Source organism: Ranitomeya imitator, chromosome 2 (assembly GCF_032444005.1).
Source record: "Ranitomeya imitator isolate aRanImi1 chromosome 2, aRanImi1.pri, whole genome shotgun sequence".
In the NCBI taxonomy this organism is placed as follows: domain Eukaryota; kingdom Metazoa; phylum Chordata; class Amphibia; order Anura; family Dendrobatidae; genus Ranitomeya; species Ranitomeya imitator.
Genome location: NC_091283.1, coordinates 567,694,426 through 567,719,861, shown reverse-complemented (window position 1 = coordinate 567,719,861; position 25,436 = coordinate 567,694,426). Strand labels below are relative to the sequence as shown.

Below are 25,436 nucleotides of genomic sequence, written 5' to 3'. Positions count from 1 at the left end.
GATGATGGTAGGAATCCTCTTGTGTTCTGCTTATCCCACTCCTTCTTAATTAAATCTTTAACCGTGGGTACTACGGGGAAGGATCTACGTTTCCTTTGTCCTAACCCCACGAACATGATGTCCTGAGCTGACTTTCTTCCCTTCTCGTCTGGCCACCCCATCGTGCTTCTGACAGCTTTTACTAAGTTGTCTACACTGCTGTTAGGCAGACACAGCCCCCCTTCATTTTCGGATGAACTCGGCTGAGATTCCGATTCGTCTGAGGACCTATGTACCACCTCTGACTCTGGGCTTGCTGGAGATGGGGTCCTGCTTGGTTGGCAGGTACTGGTGCTACTTGCATGCACCAACCCCTGCATCTCTTCCCGAATTATGGCTCTAACGTCAGACGGAGTCATTATATTCTCCTGACGTAAGGTTAGCATGATGCAATCCGAGCATAACCTTTTTGTATAAGAATCCGGTAGGGGCTGCGCACATAAAGCACACTCCTTGTGCTTGGATTTGTGTGTCTTTTTCCTAGTCTAGAGGAAGGGGACACAGGAGGAACATACATCAGCATATAGGTAGAGGATTCTTTAGACTCACCCAAAGAAGCTGACAGGTACCGGATCTGGAGGCGGATTCTTTGATGAGGGATATCTCTTTTTGGTGGAAGATCACTCCTGCCGACCACCATTTTTGGTGCTGCTCCTGGCGCTTTTCTCCTTGCTAGGAGAACGCTCTGTCACAGCTAAGTGCACCTCGTCGGCCGGTGAAGCCATACTCACACACACCGGCCGACGCTAGCACTGCAGATTTAAATCTGGCGCCGAATCTCCTGCCTCCCCGGCCCCAACCCGGAAGTGCTCCAGCGACTTCCGGGTTAGACGCGCCGCTCCTCCTTACCATGCGGCGGCTGTGGATATTAAGCCGGCCGCTGAGTGCGCGTGTCCTCATGGAGCCGGGCAGACCAGCGGTGACCGGACCCGGACCATGGTGACTGATCAGACGAGGGGGGAGGCTGCAAGCAGTGGCTCCCCCGCCGCTGCCTCTGGAACCGCAGCCCCTGCCGTTCCCACGGAGACCGACGCAGGCGGGTGCATGGCCCAGGAATCCTCTTGACTGTAGGTACTTCGGATTCCCATAGGAAACCTAAACTGAGGAGGAGAGGGGACCGCCTCCTTTTATTCTGTAGGTTTCCTGTTCCTATGGGTGGATCCCTCTCTCTCATGTGGGGTGCTGTCGTGGCGAAGGGTAAAAACAGGATTATGAATATTCAGCCATGGAAACCCCAACACCAACCCAGGAGGTAAATTATCCAAGACAACAGGAGATGGACTCAAAGTGGAGTGTGTTATGAAAGGTAATTCAGTACCACAATGGACATAGATGTCAGCGCACATACAGTGACCTGGCAATAACCCAAAAAACAAGAACGAGCTCTGAGACGTGGGAACTCTGTTGACCGCAATCCCTAATCCTCTCCAACCACACTAAAGGCAGCCATGGATTGCACCTGACGCTCCCTATGCAGCTCGGCACGGCCTGAGAAACTAGCTAGCCTGAAGATAGAAAATAAGCCTACCTTGCCTCAGAGAAATACCCCAAAGGAAAAGGCAGCCCCCACATATAATGACTGTGAGTTAAGATGAAAAGACAAACGTAGAAATGAAATAGATTTAGCAAAGTGAGGCCCAACTTTCTGAACAGAGCGAGGATAGGAAAGGTAACTTTGCGGTCAACACAAAACCCTACAAAAACCACGCAAAGGGGGCAAAAAGACCCTCCGTACCGAACTAACGGCACGGAGGTACACCCTCTGCGTCCCAGAGCTTCCAGCAAGCAGTAAAAAACAAATTGACAAGCTGGACAGAAAAAAACAGCAAACAAATAGCAAAGAGTAACTTAGCTATGCAGAGCAGCAGGCCACAGGAACGATCCAGGAGGAAACAGGTCCAATACTAGAACATTGACTGGAGGCCAGGATCCAAGCACTAGGTGGAGTTAAATAGAGCAGCACCTAACGACTTCACCACATCACCTGAGGAAGGAAACTCAGAAGCCGCAGTACCACTTTCCTCCACCAACGGAAGCTCACAGAGAGAACCAGCCGAAGTACCACTTGTGACCACAGGAGGGAGCTCTGCCACAGAATTCACAACAGGAGTGTTCCTACTCTTAGTGTGAATTCCACCGTTACCAGTTGAAAAAAGTTCTGCACCTCTCAGCCACAGATTGGACAGCTGAGCTGTCAAGCAAAGCAACAACAGCTCAGCAAGTCCATTACAGGACTAGACAGCCAAGCTGTCAATCAAGATGCTGACAACAGCATAGCAATCACTCATTGAGCGGAGGAATCGTGACAGAAGTCACTACTCACAGACAGACAGTGAGGCAGAAGAGGCAGATGTTCTGGGTTTAATACCAAGAGAATACATAGATAACCAATGGAAAAGATGAAGGCGTAAGTCAGGTCACAGTCCAGGGTCAATAACAAGAGATAGTGGATCAATAGCCAAAGGCCAAGACAAAGGGATAGTCAAAATACGGTCCAAGGGGTCAGGCAGCAGAAGATCAAAACTCAGAGCAACAGAATCAGGCTAACACTCACCAGGAATCATAAACTACGTCTGTCAGGGATCAGGGACAGACAGCTCAGTTAAGTAGCTGGGCAGTCACCAGAACACCGAACACCTGGAGAAAGTCCCTCATCTCCCAGTCACAGACTGGACAGTTGAGCTGTCAATCAAGTAAAGTTTTCAATCAAGGCACCGATAGCTCAGCAATCCCATCACAGTACTGAACAGCAAAGCCATCAATCAAGACACAGACAACTAAGGCTACGTTCACATTAGCGTCATGCGACGCTGCGTCGCCGACGCAACGCACGACGGATTGGAAATGCACGCAAAAACGCACCTTTTTTGACGCAAGCGTCGGACGGATGCGTCGTAAAACGCAGCGTTTTTTGTGCGTTTTTGTTGCGTTTTTACAAAAAACGCAGCGTTTTACGACGCATGCGTTGTCAAACAATGATTATATCTTTACACACAATTTAGTGTCTAGACACTAGATAACACCACCAATGAATAGAAGAGGGTGGGTCTAGTGTCTAGACAATCGATAATGCCACCAATGGGTAGATGAGGGTGGGTATTAATGTAATAGTGGTATATATACCCCGGCATAGATTATTTCCAACCATAGAGCATCAAGATGGATCGTTCCATGGAGAGTATCTACCTCAATTTTGAGCTGGAATTAGCCCTTGCTATTGCTTATGCTATTGCCTGTCATGAACAGAGGAAAAGAGACAAACTACGGAGAAGGAGTTGTCGGCGTTTTTGGCTACACCCTATAGTGGAAGTCCGAGAGAGTCGTGGAGCCTACCATTGTCTGTTTGGCGAGTTAAATGACAACCAGGAGAAATACTTCGAGTACATCAGGATGTCTCAAAACAGCTTCCGATATCTGCTGCGTCTGGTGGAAGGAAGCATTTCCAGGCAGGACACGCAGCTCCGTAAATCGATTTCCCCCGAGGAACGTCTGCTGGTGACTCTACGGTACGTAATGGAATGTGAAGGATTTATATGTTCTTGCCATTTTTTAAAGTAACGTGTTTTTGTTTTGTGGGGTGGGGGATTGTAATTAAAAATGAAAAATTCTTTCATAACAATGTAATTAATTATATTTATTTATTTTTCTTCTTGTCAGTTTCCTGGCTACCGGAGAGACCTTGAGATCACTGCATTTCCAGTTTCGTATTGGAGTCTCCACACTGTCTGGTATTATTGCCGACACATGCCGCGCATTGTGGGACAACCTCCGGGAGGAATTTTTACCCATCCCTACAACAGAAATATGGCAGGCCAACGCCCAAAAATTCGAACAAGTCTGTTCTTTCCCTAACTATATTGGAGCCGTGGATGGGAAGCACATTAGGATTACCAAGCCTTCAAGAAGTGGATCTCTTTTTTTTTAATTATAAAAAATACTTTTCCACCGTGCTCATGGCAATTGCAGGTGCGGACTGCAGGTTTCTCGCTGTGGACATTGGAGCATTTGGCCGTGCAAATGATTCACGGACATTTAAGGAGTCAGACATGGGCCAAAGATTATACGAGAACAATTTTAATTTCCCCCAGCCACGACCTCTTCCCAACACCGAAGGACCGGCCCTGCCATTTGTTGTGGTTGGGGATGAGGCTTTTCAAATGAGTGGCAACCTACTTAAACCGTACTCCAGTCGGGGGTTGGACTGCACCAAAACTATTTTTAATTATAGACTGTCCAGGGCCAGAAGAACTGTGGAGTGCGCCTTTGGCATCCTGGTCTCCAAATGGCGTATCTTAGGATCCGCCATAAATTTGAAAATTGAAACAGTGGATGAGGTGGTGAAGGCGTGTGTGGTTCTCCACAATTTTATTATTGATAAAGAGAGAGTCAACATGGAACTCGATGAACCCATACCAAATCCATTGCCTGATTATCAAGATCATCCTCTGCGGACAACTGTGGAGATTGCTCATATGAGGGACCAATTTGCTGCATACTTTGTTTCAGATGTTGGCCGTGTTTCATGGCAAGATCAAATGGTTTAATTCATCTTGTTATTATGATGTCATGTAAACACTGTGGAGTCCATGTCATTTAACCATCCTATGTTTGGTTATTGTTATAATGTCCCCTGATTTTCTAATGCGTTGTGTTTTGAAATAAAGTTCTTGTGCCTTTCCGTTTTCACAAAAAAAATCTCCCATATGTTTTTCCATAGTAATAGAATTGTAAAATCCATTTTTAGTGAAAGTAATGTGTGTCCCACAAAATTTATGTGAGCACCAGTATCCAAATGGACTGTGACAAAACAAATAAATTTTTCAGCCGTGTGTACCATAGTTTGGACGTATAACATGATTGGCTCCCACCTTGTCAACCATTTTTAATCCTGCAGACTATTTTCATATGGAACCTGGCTTGACAAGGAGGGAGACGATCATGTTTGCAAAACTCTACAGAGTTAACACTATTGTACTCAGGATGCTAGAATACGTCCAGAGTCAAATAGTGGCGACACTATGAACATTGCTTCCACCTCACCTGACCAATATTCTTAAGGTACATTAATAAAACTATTATCCAACGATACCGACCAGTGATACGACTGGACCGAGATCGTTGTTTAGTTGTCGCGTGGTTGCTGGAGAGCTGTCACACAGACAGCTCTCCAGCGACCAAAAAAGAGCAAGTCCCGTGTAATCTGGGTAATGTTATGAAGCGCATGGCCGCACTCACGATGTTTACCATTGTAAATGTAATTTTAAAATATACAAAAAAACATTATATTCCGGTGTGTGACACGTCCATCGCCGTCAGCTTCCCGTACTGTGCCAGCCCTAAAGCACAGCACAGCGTTTATTATTAAGTCAACGGTGTGCTCAGCTTTACAGGCGGGAATCACAGTGTCAGTGCGGAAAGATGAGGGCGAGGGACGTGGTTGACACCTTTTTATATTTGTGGGGTATTGTTCACTTTTTATTTGAGTGTTTAAAACACTGCGCTAGTAACCCAATATTCCCTTGTTTAAAACAAAGACATCGCTGGATCGGTGTCTAACTCGCCGATCCAACAATGACAGCGTGTGATCAGTTACCCCCAAAAAATCCAAATCATTCGCTAACACCAAAAATCTCACAGCAGGTGCTCAATCGTTTTACAATTTCAGAAAAGATAACGTTGGTTACACACAAAAAACAACTTTATCTATACTGAAATCGTTGTGTGATGGTACATTTTAAACTTGACATATTGAGCAATGCTGTTTGTGTTTGTAACATCTGATAGTACACTGAGCGACAGCCCTATAAAACAATGAAAAAAAAATTGATAACATATTGTCAGACATTGCACATCAGGTGTTACAAAGACAAGATTTGTGTATACGGCGCAAGGTGTGATTTGGTGCAAACTTTATTTGAGACAATAAAAACGATTTTTAAAAGAAAAAAAATAACAGTTTTATTTAGGGACACAAAATAAAAAATGGGAAAATGTAATTAGGGGGTATCTACATCTGCTATTAAAGGGGATTGATATCCCCCACTTTTTGGGGGTGTTGAGGAGAACGAGGAGGAGGACGAGGGGGAGGAAGCAGCATACTCTATCACACTAGACGGGATGCCGACATCAATCCAGGCAGTTGATGGTGGCGAGACTGCCAAAGCAGGAGGTGAGGGAGGAGGAGGGACGACCAGTGTCCTTGGCTGGCTACTCCGGCTCCGGGTCGACCCAGGCTGTGTAGATGGTGTACTCCTTGTAGACCCAGGCTGGGTACTGGGTGTACTCCGTGTAGACCCAGCCTGGGTAATTGGTGTGCTCCGGGTCGACCCAGGCTGTGTTCTGGTGGTAGTTTTGGGAGCAGCCATAGCCAAGGTCGTAGTGCTTGTCGTCGTCGTCTTCTTCTTTTTCTTCCTCCTCTCTCCCTCTGGGTGTGGGTCGGCCTCCCGTCTGTGTGCCCTTGAAGGCCTGTCATGCTCTGAACTTTGGGGCTCTGTTCTGTGGTGGCGGTGGCGGTGGCCCTCGGCACGCGGAGCTCTGTGGTGGTGCTCTGCAGCAGGAGTCGGAGTCATGGCAGCCAGCGATGGTACTGCGGGCACATTTGTCGCTGACTGCATGACCCGAGCCTGCTGCAGAGCAGTGACATATACATTGTTGCAGCCCTGCATGACCGAAATCTGGAGGTCCGGCGTAAGATGTTCAACCATGCCGTTGTGAATGGCAGTAAAAAAATGTTTGGCCGGCCTCGAGAGATCCGTTTCGATGTTTTCAAGACGCCGTTCGATATTGGACATTTTATCGCACAGCGCCTTGAAACCATTCTGAAATACGGTGCTCAAATGTAAAAATTCGGGCATGACCGCCCTGTCCGAGGCCCGCTGACGCTGTCGGGAAGACCCGAAGGAAGGAGCGACAGAGGCCTCGGCCAGGGGAACATCTGATGGACCGGCTGCCGGTTCGCCAGATTGTGGTGGTGCAGACCTGCTCTCGCTGTGGGATGGCTGCGACAGTTCAGATGGCGCTTCACAAAGGACCGCTCCAGAGGGTCGGACAGTCTCGCGGGTGCTGCTGTGTGTTCTGTGAAAACATAAGGAAACCATTAGTATACTAAATATCACATTTCACATGCGTCATTAATAAACTTTACCGCCAGGTATCCATTGCCGCCATTAATATTAACCTATTTTTAATATTGACACTGCATATGCACCATCAATATTAAAAAAAAATGCATTTATTTATTCAAAATAGTCACCCATGGTTGCGGTTTGTAACGCCAGACAATTATGCTTACGTTGGAACTGCCAGGACGTCACGGTCATGTGACAGAGACGTCATCACAGGTCCTGCGAGCTGAGCAACCATGGGAACATAACCTGCTTTGCAGTGGAATGTATGCCGTATCTATTATATTTTACTTTTTTGTGTATAAAAAATCTGGGATACACCTGGATAGCCACTATACTACTCCACTATGAAATATTGGCTGGGCATGGCCAATCTACTATCTTTCTGTGTTCTGTATACTTCAGATTTCAGGGAAATTGCTAGTAAGTCAAGCTCACCATTGTAGTAATCCCAGAAGGGAGCCGCTGTGTCAAGTGTGAGAAGACCAGAAATGAATAAAAAATTTGAGGTCAACGAGGCGTGAAAAGTAAAAACAAAATACTTTATTCACTTCAATCAGAATCAGAGGATGAAACATCTGCACAATACAATAAAAACACTATCTACGCATTTCAGGTCTCATGTTCCCTGTCTCCTGAAACGCGTAGATAGTGTCTATTGTATTGTGCTGATGTTTCATCCTCTGCTTATGATTGAAGAGGATAAAAGTATGTATTTTTTACGTTTCACGCCTCGGTGAACTTGCCTTTTTTTCTTCATTTCTATACTTTGTACTTGCCAAAATAAATGGCTGGGCAATAAGCTACGTGGCTGGAATGTAGTATGTGAATATGCATGTTGTAAAAACTAGGTGTGTGCATAGGTACTATACTTACTCTCTGCTTTCAAGGACCGGTCGCAAGAACTGCAGTATACGGTTGTACTTGTACACCGAGGTCCTTGAAGCTGCAGCACCACTACGGGTCTGTCCCTCCTTTTTCAGGCCCCTCCTGAAACGGTCCTTCATGGAGCGCCATCTGGTCTTCAATTGTTTAACTGTGTATAAAGATAAAAAATAAAAAATGTTTTAGAGAATATATTGAAAACGATTACGCAACCGTGTGCAATCCCAATAGAAGACATCACAGACGGTTGTGTAATCCTGGCATGATGGGTCACAGCAGCATTTTGGAAATACTTACGGAAACTAGCTTTGGCCTTGGGGGAAGCGCTGTCGAAGCCATCCCACAGCGATTGTGCCACCTCTAACCACAGACGCCGCAATATGCCCTGGTCCGCGTGCCGGGGGTCACGGCTGTCCCACAACGGGCCCCGTGCTTCAATGGATGCCACCATCATGTCAATATCCAGTGGTTCATCCAGGGCCCGTTGTGAAACCTAGAATAAATGGAAAATATTAATGTTTGCAAGAAAAAAAAAATTGTCCCTACCTCCTCCACCGCCACCTACCACAAACCCCACCACCCCCTCCCACCACCCCCCATACCCGCAAAAACAAAAAAATTACAGAAAAAAAATGAATAGGTTTGAAAGAAAAACTTACTCTCCGTCCTGCAACCACAGCTTGGCCCCGTGGTCTCTGCTCCTGCTCCCTCTCTTCCTCCTGGTCCTCCTCCTCACTTGAAGAAGCCTGCAAAATAGTTTACCAAAAAGTTGAGTGACCCATCTACAAATGACAGCGAATATAGTAAGCAATAGTAGATGATGTACTCGCCGGACTCCTCAGCGGTGGGGTGTTGCTCGAATCGCTGCCGCTGGCCATGACTAATGCTATTCTGAAATAAAGAACAAAATAACATTGATCCTATGCTCCTATGCACAATCCAGCAATATATATAAAAAAAAAAAAAATATTCATTTAAACCACAAAGAACATTGCACTCCAACTGAACTAACGCTGAGCAAACAACACTGCCACATTGATTAAATTAAAGAAACAATGGCAGAGACAACCCAATGCCAGAGTACAAAAGCCTAAAGATAAGAAAACTAATCTACAACAGACCCAATGTAGTAATCCCAAAAGAGTTTTTTTTTTTTAAAGTACAGTATGAATGGAGCAACACAAAAAACACAATAGATTTTTGAAAGGAAAAAATTAACAACCCCCAAAAATTAAGGGCAGAAACATTAATGACACACCATACTTTACAATAAAACCGACAGGGCCGGAGACAATAAAAGGCCATACAACGCCATACATCACAACCAGAAACATACAACAATGTCTTTACACAACCACAGTGCTGAACATAATACACAACTTGCAATATAAATTATTACATTTAATAACAGGGCGCAGAATCATTCTATACTACCATACTTTACAATAAAACCGACAGGACCGGAGACTATTAAACGCCATCATATAACACACGAATAAAACATCACAACTGAATACAAAAAACACCACCAAACCAAAAAATGGAAAAGAAAAATCTATCCTGGAAAGAACAATAATCAAGGCCGCAGACAATGAAACGCCATCCTATACCACGCCATACATCACAACCAGACTAAAAATACCACAATATCTTTAACCACAGTGCAGAATATAATACACAACTTGCAAAAATAATGTTAAAAAACATGTAGAAAATGCACAGAATCATTATATACTTACATCTCTGGACAGCGGATGAAAAGACAGTATTGGTAGTGTGTCTAGTCTGTTGTGTAGCCTGCAGCAGAAGTGACAAACAATCCAACATTTTCTTTATATATGGGGGATGTTTTTCTCACTGTTTGCACTGTCTAGACACTGTCTAGACACTTTTTTGTTTCATTTTATCTAACGATGCATGCGTCGCACAACGCACGCACGACGCACACCCGCGACGCAAGTGCGTTGTCAATAGGTTTCAATGGGAAATTGAACGCATTGACGACGCACGAGCGACGCAAGTGCGACGCGTGCGTTTTTTGGACGCTAAAAAAATGCAACATGGTAGCGTCTCCGACGCCACCCAGGTGCGGTGAAACGACGCATGCGTCGTGCGTTTTACCGAAAACGCACGACAACGCAACGCATGCGTCCCCAATGATAAAGATAGGGGCGCATGACGCATGCGTTGTCGTGCGTTGACGACGCAGCGTCGTTTGACGCTAATGTGAACGTAGCCTAAGCAAGACAGTTTCTATAGAGCAGCATAGCAATCACTCACTGAGTGGAAGAATCATGACAGAAGCAAATAAAATGCAAGAAAAAATATACAGATGTGTCCACTCATACATTTTTTTTAGATTGGGTTAAGAACTCCAGTTTATCAGTAAATACATTTCAAACAATATTACAGTAAGCTAGTAAAACCCTTGACAGGCTGAAAAACACATAATAAACAAGAAGTGGTCACACACTTAGTGTATATAGAGATTTCTTGGATAAAATACCGCATCATCATGTTTTTTTTTATTTCTCGTACCACATATCTCAAGAAACTGTATGCCAAGCTAAGGTTATGATTACATGACGTTTTTTTCAGGAGGCAAAAAAGTCAGCATTTACAGCTCCATTGAACAATAAAGAAAGCTCCACCGAAGTAAACATTGACAAAACGCTGTGTGTCTTCCGGGAGTTTTTAGAGCTTTTTTTATTGGCTTTTATTATAAAGTACAGAGCATAATCAGAGAAGAAAATGTCGAGACAATGATGAGGTCACTTCTTTTAACAATTTTGCATTTTTAGAAACCTCGATCTGTTCAAAGATGCTGAGAAACCTGAACAGATTACAGTCTTATTAACATAAACATGAATATGTTCATGCTTTTGAGTTTTTAGTTAGCACTTTTACAAACAAGTTTCGGAACGGACCTACTCTAATCTTGCCTGAAAAAACATTTGGTGAGCATATATAAGCAAGTTACTTGGAGCAACAGCAAAGTGGTGCTTAACCAACACTATTCATTTAACACAGTAAGAATGACATTAGTAGAACACAGCGATGCGACTAAATATATCTATGCAACATTCTATAATATACACTATTCTTAATGTTCTTATTATCTAGCAGTTAAACGACTATTGATGCCTTTATGCCTTAGCTTATTGGGCTTCAATCTGAGTTGTAAGTTTGTCCCCATTGCAGTCTCTGTAAGCTCCTCTGATCTTTAAATTGACCCTAGTGGGGGTGACTGATATTTCCTGCTAGGCTGCAAGTCCTAGATATGTGAGTCACTAGATATACAGTGCGCTTGTATCACTGGCAGTCTCCATTCCCTGAAGCATGGCCCCAGCCCACACCCTGTACCGTACATCTACGCTGGAAGTAATGACCAACAGGATCTTTCCTCTGCTATAGCTGGATTGTTTCCCAAGCCTGGTTCTGATCTGGTCACGGTCTTCTACTGGCACTGCTTATGGTCTTCTACTGGCAGGGGTCACAGTTCTTCTACTGGCACTGGTTATGGATCTTCCACATAGCTCAGGCCTTCTTCGGCACTGACCGCTCTCGGACCCTTCTGTGTCGATGGTGGCCATAAGCTTACCTCAAAGTCAAACAACCTGCCTGGTACAGGTTCTGGTGCCTACTTCTCCTTTTTTCAGCTCGGCAACTGCAACACAGGTGTGGCCTGACCCTTCAAACTCTTCCCTGGCAACATGCACTTCCACTATTGAGGTTCCTACTACTATCATTTCACTTTCACCTTTGACCAGCAGATAGCGGCATCCGTTTACAGATTCTCAGTTGGGCTTCAACTGTACTCTTTCTCTCTTCTCCACCCCCTGCACATAGCCTAGGAGCAAATATAAGGAAGGAGTGCCAAATAAGAATATGCCACAAAGAATGTTGGTTTGTACTGCATATCGCATTTCGATGTGATCCCAAAACTGAGGTTTTTTTTGTTCCCTAAAAAAAGATATAGGTATATATTAATATACATGTTGCATTCATTTTATATGTCTTATAGGTACAAAGGTGAGTAACATCCAACATTTTTTTCACTGAACAAACAAGAGGAAGATCATCAGATATTCCCTGGCTCCATAACAATGACACTGGTAGGTTTTTAGACAGTGGCAGAACAAGTTATTTTATTGCTCAAAGCAAAGTTGGCAATTTGTTTCTTACGCCAATATGTGAGTCAAGTCACTATGGAAATGTTACCGTTCACTATATACTTAAGAAAAAGTTCCACCCCTGCCATTGAGTTTTTGGTATGCAGCATAGTTTTTAGTCACAAATTTATAATAATGAGGTGAGGAATGTAACCAAAATCTAACTATGCAAAACTTTCCCCCCAATAAAAGATACGGTAAGTTTTATTTATCACAATTAAAATAAAACATCACACTAGTTCCTGGAATATACAAATAATGTTGGCCTGCGTGAATTTGGTTATCCACTATAATACCAGGTAAACTACAGGACTGAGTAGGTCAGAATACAGGGCAAAGGAGGACCTGATTCCTGGTGGATCTGATACTTTCCCTAAGAAATGCCCTACCACAGAGGTTGGTTACCTATGTAAAGCACGCAAGATTTGGTGCCCCCGCTCAACGTCATCTAACTCTACAGGACCATAGAGAGTCTTGCACTCACAAAAAGTCATCCCTAACCTTGATGAATTTTGGAGCGAAAAAAAGACAGAATATATATACCGTAACCTGGACAGAGCAACTACTTTGTCTTCAGGGTATAGGAAAACATGTTATGTCTATGGTGGATATCTTTACGATGGAGACAAATGTCTCCATAGTATTATTATTATTATTTATTATTATTATAGCGCCATTTCTTCCATGGCGCTTTACATGTGAGGAGGGGTATACATAATAAAAACAAGCACAATCATCTTGAACAATACAAATCACAACTGGTACAGGAGGAGAGAGGACCCTGCCCGCTCACAATCTACAAGGGATGGGTGAGGATACAGTAGGTGAGGATAGAGCTGGTCGTGCAGTGGTTTGGTCGATCGGTGGTTACTTCAGGTTGTAGGCTTGCTGGAAGAGGTAGGTCTTCAGGTTCTTTTTGAAGGTTTCGATGGTAGGTGACAGTCTGATATGTTGTGGTAGAGAGTTCCAGATTAGGGGTGATACACGAGAGAAATCTTGTATGCGATTGTGGGAAGAGGAGATAAGATGGGAGTAGAGAAGGAGATCTTATGAGGATCGGAGGTTGCGTGCAGGTAAGTACCGGGAGACGAGGTCACAGATGTATGGAGCAGACAGGTTGTGGATGGCTTTGTATGTCATGGTTAGGCTTTTGTACTGGAGTGCCTGGGTAAGAGGGAGCCAGTGAAAGGATTGACAGAGAGGAGAGGCCGGGGAATAGCGGGGGGACAGGTGGATTAGTCGGGCAGCTGAGTTTAGAATAAATTGTACCTGTATCCATTGGTCTCCAGCAATACAACCACCGCCAACCAATCACACGCAGTTTCACAGATGACTCCACAGCATGTATCTCTGTGTATTGGTCCATGGCTCTGGCAAGATAGCCACAGCCAGCTAATCACATGCAGTTTCACAGATGTCTCCATAGCATGTATCTTCATGCATTGGTCTATGACTCAGGCAAGATGGCCACCACCAACCAATCATATGCAGTTTATCAATCATACATCGTATCCCCAAATTACGTTAGCTAATACAATCACAGGAAAAGGATGCACTTGCGTAAAGCCAATTTATAACGTCTCAATGCATCAGTGTACTGTTGTGAATTCTGTTGTCGAACTCCCTCCTGTGGTCGTGAATGGTACTTCGGCGAGTTCTGTCTATGGGCTCCCTCTGGTGGCTATGAGTGAAGCTGCTGCTTCTGAGGTTCCTTACACAGGTGACGTGGTTTATCCTTTGGTTGGCTGCTCTATTTAACTCCTCTCAGATCGTTACTCCATGCCAGCTGTCAATGTTTTTGCATTGGTTCAGTTCGCTCCTGGATCTCTCTGGTGACCTGCCTTCTCCTGCAGAAGCTAAGTTCCTGATAGTCATTATTTGTTCTCTGTTTTCTTGTCCAGCTGGTTATCATGATTTTGTCTTGCTAGCTGGAAGCTCTGGGATGCAGAGTGGCCCCTCCGCACCGTGAGTCAGTGCGGAGGTCCTTTTTGCACACTCTGCGTGGTCTTTTGTAGGTTTTTGTGCTGATCACAAAGTTACCTTTCCTATCCTCTGTCTATTTAGTAAGTCTGGCCTCCCTTTGCTGAAACCTGTTTCATTTCTGCGTTTGTGACTTTCATCTTTACTCACAGTCAATATATGTGGGGGGCTTCCTTTACCTTTGGGGAATTTCTCTGAGGCAAGGTAGGCTTTATTTTCCATCTCTAGGGCTAGATAGTTCTTAGGCTGTGACGAGGCGCCAAGGACTGGTCAGGAGGGCTCCACGGCTATTTCTAGTGTGTGTGATAGGATTAGGGCTTGCGGTCAGCAGAGCTCCCACATCCCAGAGCTCGTCCTGTATGAGGTTTAACTATCAGGTCATTCCTGGTGCTCCTAACCACCAGGTCATAACAGTACAGCTGGCCCAAAGTATTAATGCATCTCAATAGAGGGATGAGAACTTCTGAGACCATTTTTTTTTCTTTGCACTGTGTTTTGTCTTTCTTTTCCCCTAGACCTTTGGGTGGTTCAGGACACAGGTGTAGATATGGACATTCAAGGTCTGTCCTCTTGTGTGGATCATCTCACTGCAAGGGTACAAAACATTCAAGATTTTGTGGTTCAGAATCCGATGTTAGAGCCTAGAATTCCTATTCCTGACTTATTTTCTGGGGATAGATCTAGGTTGTTGAATTTCAAAAATAATTGTAAACTGTTTCTAGCTTTGAAACCCCGCTCCTCTGGTGACCCCGTTCAACAGGTAAAAATCATTATTTCTTTGTTGCGTGGTGACCCTCAAGACTGGGTATTTTCCCTTGCGCCAGGAGATCCTGCATTGCGTGATGTTGATGCGTTTTTTCTGGCACTTGGATTGCTTTATGATGAACCAAATTCGGTGGATCAGGCAGAAAAAATCTTGCTGGCTGTGTGTCAGGGTCAGGATGAAGCGGAGGTGTACTGTCAGAAGTTTAGAAAGTGGTCTGTGCTTACTCAGTGGAATGAATGTGCCCTGGCGGCAATTTTCAGAAAGGGTCTTTCTGAAGCCCTTAAAGATGTCATGGTGGGATTTCCCACGCCTGCTGGTCTGAATGAGTCTATGTCTTTGGCCACTCAGATCGATCGGCGCATGCGTGAGCGCAAAGCTGTGCACCATCTGGCGGTATTCTCTGAGCATAGGCCTGAGCCTATGCAGTGTGATAGGACTTTGACCAGAGCTGAACGGCAAGAACACAGACATCGGAACGGGCTGTGTTTTTACTGTGGTGAATCCACTCATGCTATCTCCGATTGTCCTAAGCGCACTAAGCGGTTCGCTAGGTCTGCCATCATTGGTACGGTACAGTCTAAATTTCTTTTGTCTGTTACTCTGATTTGCTCTCTGTCGTCCTATTCTGTAATGGCATTTGTGGATTCAGGCGCTGCCCTGAATTTGATGGACTTGGAGTTTGCCAGGCGCTGTGGTTTTTTCTTGGAGCCCTTGCAGTATCCTATTCCATTGAGAGGAATTGATGCTACGCCTTTGGCCAAGAATAAGCCTCAGTACTGGACTCAATTGACCATGTGCATGGCTCCTGCACATCAGGAGGATATTCGCTTTTTGGTGTTGCATAATCTGCATGATGTGGTCGTTTTGGGGTTGCCATGGCTACAGGTCCATAATCCAGTGTTGGATTGGAAATCTATGTCTGTGTCCAGCTGGGGTTGTCAGGGGGTACATGGTGATGTTCCATTGCTGTCAATTTCGCCTTCCACTCCTTCTGAAGTTCCTGAGTTTTTATCAGATTACCGGGATGTTTTTGAAGAGCCCAAATCTGGTGCCCTACCTCCTCATAGGGATTGCGACTGTGCTATTAATTTGATTCCTGGTAGTAAGTTTCCGTAAGGGCCGTCTGTTTAATTTATCTGTGCCAGAGCACGCCGCTATGCGGAGTTATATAAAGGAATCCTTGGAGAAGGGTCATATTCGTCCGTCGTCGTCACCATTGGGAGCAGGGTTCTTTTTTGTGGCCAAGAAGGATGGTTCTTTGAGACCTTGTATTGATTACCGCCTTCTTAATAGGATCACAGTCAAATTTCAGTATCCTTTGCCGCTGCTGTCTGATTTATTTGCTCGGATTAAGGGGGCTAGTTGGTTCACCAAGATAGATCTTCGTGGTGCGTATAATCTTGTGCGAATTAAACAGGGTGATGAATGGAAAACGGCATTTAATACGCCCGAGGGCCATTTTGAGTACCTGGTTATGCCATTCGGGCTTTCTAATGCTCCATCTGTGTTTCAGTCCTTTATGCATGACATCTTCCGAGAGTATCTGGATAGATTCATGATTGTATATTTGGATGACATTTTGGTCTTTTCGGATGATTGGGAGTCTCATGTGAAGCAGGTCAGAATGGTGTTCCAGGTCCTTCGTGCAAATTCCTTTTTTGTGAAGGGGTCAAAGTGTCTCTTTAGAGTTCAGAAGGTTTCATTTTTGGGTTTCATTTTTTCCCCTTCTACTATCGAGATGGACCCTGTTAAAGTTCAGGCCATTTACGATTGGACTCAGCCGACATCTGTGAAGAGCTTGCAGAAATTCCTGGGCTTTGCTAATTTTTATCGTCGCTTCATCGCTAATTTTTCCAGTATTGCTAAACCGTTGACTTATTTGACCAAGAAAGGTGCTGATGTGGTCAATTGGTCCTCTGCGGCTGTAGAGGCTTTTCAGGAGTTGAAGCGTCATTTTGCTTCTGCCCCTGTGTTGTGCCAGCCAGATGTTTCACTCCCTTTTCAGGTTGAGGTTGATGCTTCTGAGATTGGAGCAGGGGCTGTTTTGTCGCAAAGAAGTTCTGATGGCTCGGTGATGAAACCCTGTGCCTTCTTTTCTAGAAAATTCTCGTCTGCTGAGCGCAATTATGATGTGGGCAATCGGGAGTTGTTGGCCATGAAGTGGGCATTTGAGGAGTGGCGACATTGGCTTGAAGGAGCTAAACATCGCGTGGTGGTCTTGACGGATCACAAGAATTTGACTTATCTCGAGTCTGCCAAACGGTTGAATCCTAGACAGGCTCGATGGTCGCTCTTTTTCTCCCGTTTTGATTTTGTGGTTTCATACCTTCCGGGATCTAAGAATGTGAAGGCTGACGCCCTGTCGAGGAGTTTTGTGCCTGACTCTCCGGGTGTTCCGGAGCCGGCGGGTATTCTTAAAGAAGGGGTAATTTTGTCTGCCATTTCCCCTGATTTGCGGTGTGTGCTGCAAAAGTTTCAGGCTGATAGACCTGACCGTTGTCCTACGGAGAAACTGTTTGTCCCTGATAGATGGACTAGTAGAGTTATCTCTGAGATTCATTGTTCAGTGTTGGCTGGTCATCCTGGAATCTTTGGTACCAGAGATTTGGTGGCTAGATCCTTTTGGTGGCCTTCTTTGTCACGGGATGTGCGTTCTTTTGTGCAGTCTTGTGGGACTTGTGCTCGGGCTAAGCCCTGCTGTTCTCGTGCCAGTGGGTTGCTTTTGCCCTTGCCGATCCCGAAGAGGCCCTGGACGCATATTTCCTTGGATTGTATTTCTGATCTCCCTGTTTCTCAAAAGATGTCGGTCATTTGGGTCGCTTCTCTAAGATGGTCCATTTGGTACCCTTATCTAAATTGCCTTCCTCCTCTGATTTGGTGCCTTTGTTTTTCCAGCAGGTGGTTCGTTTGCATGGCATTCCAGAGAACATCGTCTCGGACAGAGGTTCCCAGTTTGTTTTGAGGTTTTGGCGGTCCTTTTGCGCTAAGATGGGCATTGATTTGTCTTTTTCTTCGGCTTTCCATCCTCAGACTAATGGCCAAACCGAACGAACTAATCAGACTTTGGAGACATATCTGAGATGCTTTGTTTCTGCTGATCAGGATGATTGGGTGTCCTTCTTGCCTTTGGCTGAGTTCGCCCTTAATAATCGGGCCAGCTCGGCTACTTTAGTTTCTCCTTTTTTCTGTAATTCTGGTTTCCATCCTCGTTTTTCTTCAGGGCAGGTTGAGCGGTGTGGATGCGGTGGTGGACAGGTTGCAGCAGATTTGGACTCATGTGGTGGACAATTTGACATTGTCCCAGGAGAAGGCTCAACGTTTCGCTAACAGCCGACGTTGTGTTGGTCCCCGACTTCGTGTTGGGGATTTGGTTTGGTTGTCGTCTTGTCACGTTCCTATGAAGGTTTCCTCTCCTAAATTTAAGCCTCGTTTCATTGGGCCATATAAGATTTCTGAAGTTCTTAATCCTGTGTCATTTCGTTTGGACCTTCCAGCTTCTTTTGCCATCCATAATGTGTTCCATAGGTCGTTGTTGCGGAGATACGTGGCGCCTATGGTTCCCTCCGTTGATCCTCCTGCCCCGGTGTTGGTCGAGGGGGAGTTGGAGTATGTGGTGGAGAAGATTTTGGATTCTCGTGTTTCGAGACGGAAACTCCAGTACCTGGTCAAGTGGAAGGGTTATGGTCAGGAAGATAATTCCTGGGTTTTTGCCTCTGATGTTCATGCTGCTGATCTTGTTCGTGCCTTTCATTTGGCTCATTCTGATCGGCCTGGGGGCTCTGGTGAGGGTTCGGTGACCCCTCCTCAATGGGGGGGTACTGTTGTGAATTCTGTTGTCGAACTCCCTCCTGTGGTCGTGAATGGTACTTCGGCGAGTTCTGTCTATGGGCTCCCTCTGGTGGCTATGAGTGAAGCTGCTGCTTCTGAGGTGACGTGGTTTATCCTTTGGTTGGCTGCTCTATTTAACTCCTCTCAGATCGTTACTCCATGCCAGCTGTCAATGTTTTTGCATTGGTTCAGTTCGCTCCTGGATCTCTCTGGTGACCTGCCTTCTCCTGCAGAAGCTAAGTTCCTGATAGTCATTATTTGTTCTCTGTTTTCTTGTCCAGCTGGTTATCATGATTTTGTCTTGCTAGCTGGAAGCTCTGGGATGCAGAGTGGCCCCTCCGCACCGTGAGTCGGTGCGGAGGTCCTTTTTTCACGCTCTGCGTGGTCTTTTGTAGGTTTTTGTGCAGATCGCAAAGTTACCTTTCCTATCCTCTGTCTATTTAGTAAGTCTGGCCTCCCTTTGCTGAAACCTGTTTCATTTCTGCGTTTGTGACTTTCATCTTTACTCACAGTCAATATATGTGGGGGGCTTCCTTTACCTTTGGGGAATTTCTCTGAGGCAAGGTAGGCTTTATTTTCCATCTCTAGGGCTAGATAGTTCTTAGGCTGTGACAAGGCGCCTAGGTCTGGTCAGGAGCGCTCCACGGCTATTTCTAGTGTGTGTGATAGGATTAGGGCTTGCGGTCAGCAGAGTTCCCACATCCCAGAGCTCGTCCTGTATGAGGTTTAACTATCAGGTCATTCCTGGTGCTCCTAACCACCAGGTCATAACAGTGTACACTCTTATTGGTTTAAGAGCCGGATGGCTGTATTGTGAAAGTTAACCCATTTAGTTATATGAGCCTGCAGATAAGGTGATACAGATGATTCCAATAGCATAGAAAATGTAGGAGTCTTCCTGTTTTGCTATCCCCCACTGGATCCCATGTTGCTCACCAAGATAGAAAGGGATACAGTAGGTATCTCTATAGTTAACAAAAGCTCATCTGAATATTTTGTTGTATATCCTTTGTTGGCAATGACAGTGGTCAAATGTTTTCTGTAAGTCTTTACAAGGTTGGCACACACTGTTGGTGGTATATCGGCCCATTCCTCCACGCAGATCTCCTTTAGAGAAGTGATGTTTTGGGCCTGGTGCTGGGCATCACATACTTTCAACTCCCTCCAAAGGTTTTCTGTGGGGTTGAGATCTGGAGACTGGCTAGGCCACTCCAGGACCTTCATATGCTTCTTACAAAGCCATTCCTTCATTGCCCTGGCGGTGTGCTTGAGATCATTATCATGCTGAAAGACTCATCCCCGTTTCATCTTCAATGCCCTTGCTGATGGAAAGAGGGTTGCACTCAAAAACTCACGATACATGGCCCCATTCATTCTTTCATGTGCATGGATCAGTCGTCATGGTCCCTTTGCAGAGAAACAGCCCCAAGGCATGATGTTGCCACCCCCATGCTTCACAGTAGGTATGGTGTTCTTTGGTTGCACCTTAGCATTCTGTCTCCTCCAAACATGACAAGTTTTGTTTCTACCAAACAGTTCTACTTTGGTTTCATCAGGCCATATGACATTCTCCCAATACTCTTCTGGATAATCCAGATGCTCTCTAGCAAACTTCAAATGGGCCTGAACATGTACTGGCTTAAGCAGGGGGAAACATCTGGCACTGCAGGATCTGAGTCCTTGGTGGCCTAGTGTGTTACTGATGGTAGCCTTTGCTATGGTGGTCCCAGCTCTATGCAGGTTATTCACTAGGTTCCCCCCGTGTGGTTCTGAGATTTTAGCTCACCGTTCTTGTGATCATTTTGACCCCACGGGGTGAGATCTTGCATGGAGCCCCAGATCGAGGGAGATTATCAATGGTCTTGAAGGTCTTTCATTTTCTTATTATTGCTCCCACAGTTGATTTCATCACACCAAGCTGCTTGCCTATTGCAGATTCAGTCTTCCCAGCCTGGTGCAGGGCTACAATTTTGTTTCTTGTCATTCGACAGCTCTTTGATCTTCTCTTCACCAGAGTGGAGTTTGGAGTGTGACTCTTTAAGGTTGCGGACAGGTGTATTTTATACTGATAGCAAGTTCAAACAGGTGCCATTACTACAGGTAATGAGTGGAGGACAGAGGAGCCTCTTAAAGAAGAAATTACAGATTTGTGGAGCCAGAAATCTTGTATGTTTTTAGGTGACCAAATACTTATTTTCCACCATATTTTGCAAAATAAATCTTGCCAAATAAGACAAGGTGATTTTCTGGATTTGTTTTCTCATTTTGACGCTCATATTTGTGGTCTGCCTATTATGTCAATTACAGGCCTCTCTAATCTTTTTAAGTGGGAGAACTTGCACAATTGGTGGCTGACTAAATACTTTTTTTCCCCACTGTATGTGACAAATATGCAAGTGGTCAGGGCTCAGGTCACTCAACAGTGATACATCTTGTTTAACAAAAGAAATGGAAAAGTGAATACTCATTCTCCAAAGCAGCACTGCCAATGACTGGAGATAGAAAAGCTACATAAAATTAATTTCTTTATTCAAGCTATGCATTTCCGAGCTGGTCTAGCTCCTTCCTCAGGCTTATACAGACAGATAATACGTCCTAATCTTATCATCCACAGTGACATCACAAATCAAGTTACTTAGTTGCCACATGTAATATAGCATATTAAAAATGCTAAAAAACATCAACAATTAATGTTAAATATCTGTAATATAATTGTCTAAGGGTCACTTGCGTCTGTCTGTCTTTCTGTCTGTCTGTCACGGATATTCATTGGTCGCGGCCTCTGTCATGGAAATCCAAGTCACTGATTGGTCATGGCTGTTTTGCTGCGACCAATCAGTGACAGCCACAGTCCAGAAGAAAATGGCCGCTCCTTACTCCCCGCAGTCAGTGCCCGGCGCCCGCATACTCCCCTCCAGTCACCGCTCACACAGGGTTAATGCCGGCGGTAATGGACCGCGTTATGCCGCCGGTAACGCTCTCCGTAACCGCTGCTATTAACCCTGTGTGTCCCCAACCTTTTACTATTGATGCTGCCTATGCGGCAACAATAGTAAAAAGATCTAATGTTAAAAATAATAAAAAAACAAAAAACCTGCCATACTCACCCTCCGTTGTCCGACGATCCGCTCGCGCCTGCCGCCATCTTCCGTTCCCAGCGATGCATTGCGAAATTACCCAGAAGACTTAGCGGTCTCGCGAGACCGCTAAGTCATCTGGGTAATTTTGCAATGCATCCTGGGAACGGAAGATGGCGGCAGCCGCGCGCGTATCGCCGGAGCTTCGGTTGATCCCGCCGGGTGAGTATATAACTATTTTATATTTTAATTATTTTTTTTAACATGGATATGGTGCCCACACTGCTGTATACTATGTGGGCTGTGTTAGATACTGCGTGGCTGCTATATACTACATGGGCAGTGTTATATACTGCGTGGGCTGTGTTATGTACTGTGTGGGCTGTGCTATATATTACGTGGCCACTGTTATATACTGCGTGGGCAGTGTTATATACTACATGGCTGCTATATACTGCGTGGGCAGTGTTATATACTACGTGGCAGCTATATACTGCGTGGGCTCTGCTACATATTACGTGGCCAGTGTTATATACTGCATGGCCTGTGTTATATACTACGTCGCCTGTGTTATATACTGCGTGGCTGCTATATACTGCGTGGGCTGTGTTATATAGTACGTGGCTGTGTTATATACTGCGTGGACACTGTTCTATATTTTGTGGCCTGTATTAACGCATTGGGTATTCTACAATATGTATATATATAGCAGCCACATAATATATAGCACAGGCCACGTAGTATTTGTCTGCTATATACTACATGGCTCCCATATACTACATGGCCTGTGCTATATACTATGTGGCTGCTATATCTATATATATAATTGTCTAAGGGTTTTTCCGTCTGTCTTTCTGTCTGTCTGTCTGTCTGTCCTGGAAATCCCGCGTCTCTGATTGGTCGAGGCCGCCAAGCCTCGACCAATCAGCAATGGGCACAGCGACGATGATGTCGTAAAGGACGTAGAAATCCCACGTTTCTGATTCAGCGACGGGCACAGTATCGACGTAGATGTCATAATGGTTGCCATGGCGACGATGATGTCATAAAGGTTGCCTCGACCAATCAGTGACGGGCACAGTCTGCCGCGAATTCTGGACTCATCATTGTCCATATACTACGGGGACATGCATATTCTAGAATACCCGATGCATTAGAATCGGGCCACCATCTAGTCTATATATATAATTGTCTAAGGGTTTTTCCGTCTGTCTGTCTTTCTGTCTGTCTGTCTGTCTGTCTTTCTGTCTGTCCTGGAAATCCCGCGTCTCTGATTGGTCGAGGCCGCCAGGCCTCGACCAATCAGCAACGGGCACAGCGACGATGATGTCATAAAGGACGTAGACATCCTGCGTCTCTGATTGGTCGAGGCCGCCAGGCCTCGACCAATCAGCAACGGGCACAGCGACGATGATGTCATAATGGTTGCCATGGCGACGATGAAGTCATAAAGGTTGCCTCGGCCAATCAGCGAAGGACACAGTCTGCCGCGAATTCTGGAATCATCATTGTCCATATACTACGGGGACATGCATATTCTAGAATACCCGATGCCAGGCCTCGACCAATCAGCGACGGGCACAGCGACGATGATGTCATAAAGGACGTAGATATCCCGCGTCTCTGATTCAGCGACGGGCACAGTATCGACGTAGATGTCATAATGGTTGCCATGGCGACGATGATGTCATAAAGGTTTCCTCGACCAATCAGTGACGGGCACAGTCTGCCGCGAATTCTGGAATCATCATTGTCCATATACTACGGGGACATGCATATTCTAGAATACCCGATGCGTTAGAATCGGGCCACAATCTAGTATAATATAAATAGGAATATAAAATACATACTCAAAAGCATATAATAAAAATGTAGTCTGAAGAGAAAACCCCCTCTTCAAAAAATAAAAATAAAAAATAAACCTTATAGCACCCTTCATTGACTAGTGTTGCTATGCATTCATTAGGGCCCTCAAATGTTGATGTGAACAATTTGAAAAATAGGATTCTCTGGTATAAAACTCATTATGCTTGAACAGGTATTAGAGAATGTACCCAGCAGATTCCAAAGACTCATTAACAGACAATCCTATTGGATATTCAAATTATCCACATTAACACCTAGGGGCCTGTAACTCTCTCTCTTTCTCCCTCTCTCTGTCTATTCCTAAGGCTAGGTTCACATTGCGTCAAGTACATTGCATTAAACGGATCCGTTAAACGCATGTACAGAAAAAGAGCCAAATTTGATGAAAAAAATCGGCTTCACGTTAACGCTTGCGTTAATGCACGTGACTGCGTTTTTGTCATTTGGATGTCCGTTCGCGAAGTATTCGTTTGTCTGCGTTTGTCACTGTCAATAAAGTTGTTCTCTTTTTTTTTTCTCCTTTTGTCAGCGTCGGGTGTGGGTGCATACACATTCTCCATTTTGAAAGCATCGAGTGAACTTCTGCTAGCAAGATGTTTGTGTCTGAGCTTGTTAGATTTCGCTTGATGCAGTTGCGACGTCGGCAGAGAAAGCGTAGTTCTCAAAGGAGATATTGGATCCACGAAGTGAATTTCTTACGGAATACATATGGTGCCTTTCAGGAAAAATGTGTGGTAGGGATACTCCTCCTTTAATGGCCGAAATCATTTCCTGTCACATGACCACATGGACCACCCTCAAACGCTATTAAAACATATGGTTCTATTTGGAAGTTTTTCATGATTTGCGTCTGGCTGCGTTTGTAATAGCCTTCTATGGCAGAATTAACGCTTCCGTTAGTCTTGCGTTAGCTTGGCCGGACCCGAAAACGCTGCAAGCCGCGTTCCAAGGTCCGTCAGAAAAAAAACGTTATGTGACAAACGCATGCCAATTTTGGCATGCGTCACGATGCGTCAGACAATGCAAGTCTATGGGTGCGTTAGTATGTCCGTTATATTGCGTTTTCACTACTTAAAATTACTTAAAAGTCCATTAGACGGACTCACCTAGCGCAATGTGAACCTAGCCTAAGGACTATGCTATATCTGTCCCAATCTGCTTCCTCTCTTGAAACAAAACACACACTGCATGCGACCTTGCTGAGTACTCAGACCAAATGTCTGCTCTAGCTGCAAGCCAGGCCCTGTCTGAGTCACTACCAGGAAGTCCTCTCTGATCCTGCTTCAAAGTACCCCCTCTCTGGGCTAGTCCCAACACTTAACTATGTCTAAAGGTACCGTCACACTAGACGATCTCGCTAGCGATTCGTGACGTTGCAGCGTCCTCGCTAGCGATATCGTCCAGTGTGACAGGCAGCAGCGATCAGGCCCCTGCTGTGCTGTCGCTGGTCGGGGAAGAAAGTCCAGAACTTTATTTCGTCGCTGGACTCACCGCAGACATCGCTGAATCGGCGTGTGTGACACCGATTCAGCGATGTCTTCACTGGTAACCAGGGTAAACATCGGGTAACTAAGCGCAGGGCCGCGCTTAGTAACCTGATGTTTACCCTGGTTACCATCCTAAAAGTAAAAAAAAACAAACACTACATACTTACCTACAGCCGTCTGTCCTCCAGCGCTGTGCTCTGCACTCCTCCTGT

At 45.1% G+C, this 25,436-nt stretch overlaps 2 protein-coding genes across 2 annotated transcripts in view; one reads left to right on the top strand and one right to left on the bottom strand.

Annotated features, from left to right (window-relative positions):
- The window catches only part of SEPTIN9 (septin 9), a 417,355-nt gene that overhangs the window by 32,058 nt on the left and 359,861 nt on the right, over window positions 1–25,436 (top strand). The gene's annotated exons all lie outside the window — the stretch shown is intronic.
- Window positions 5,972–11,695, bottom strand: LOC138665002 (serine/arginine repetitive matrix protein 1-like). Its single transcript, XM_069752120.1, has 6 exons — window positions 11,650–11,695; window positions 9,788–9,845; window positions 8,708–8,939; window positions 8,346–8,541; window positions 8,040–8,199; window positions 5,972–7,113 (listed from the first exon to the last, which is right to left on the bottom strand). The coding sequence occupies exons 4-6, from the start codon at window positions 8,500–8,502 to the stop codon at window positions 6,036–6,038; spliced, it is 1,395 nt and encodes a 464-aa protein (XP_069608221.1). The 5' UTR covers window positions 8,503–8,541; window positions 8,708–8,939; window positions 9,788–9,845; window positions 11,650–11,695; the 3' UTR covers window positions 5,972–6,035.

Coding starts and splice junctions, on each gene's coding strand:
- LOC138665002 (XM_069752120.1), bottom strand. CDS start 8,502: ATGATGGTGGCATCCATTGAAGCACGGGGCCCGTTGTGGGACAGCCGT. Junction 8,200..8,345: donor CAAGGCCAAAGCTAGTTTCC/GTAAGTATTTCC, acceptor CTTTATACACAG/TTAAACAATTGAAGACCAGA. Junction 7,114..8,039: donor CCGGTCCTTGAAAGCAGAGA/GTAAGTATAGTA, acceptor ATGTTTTCACAG/AACACACAGCAGCACCCGCG.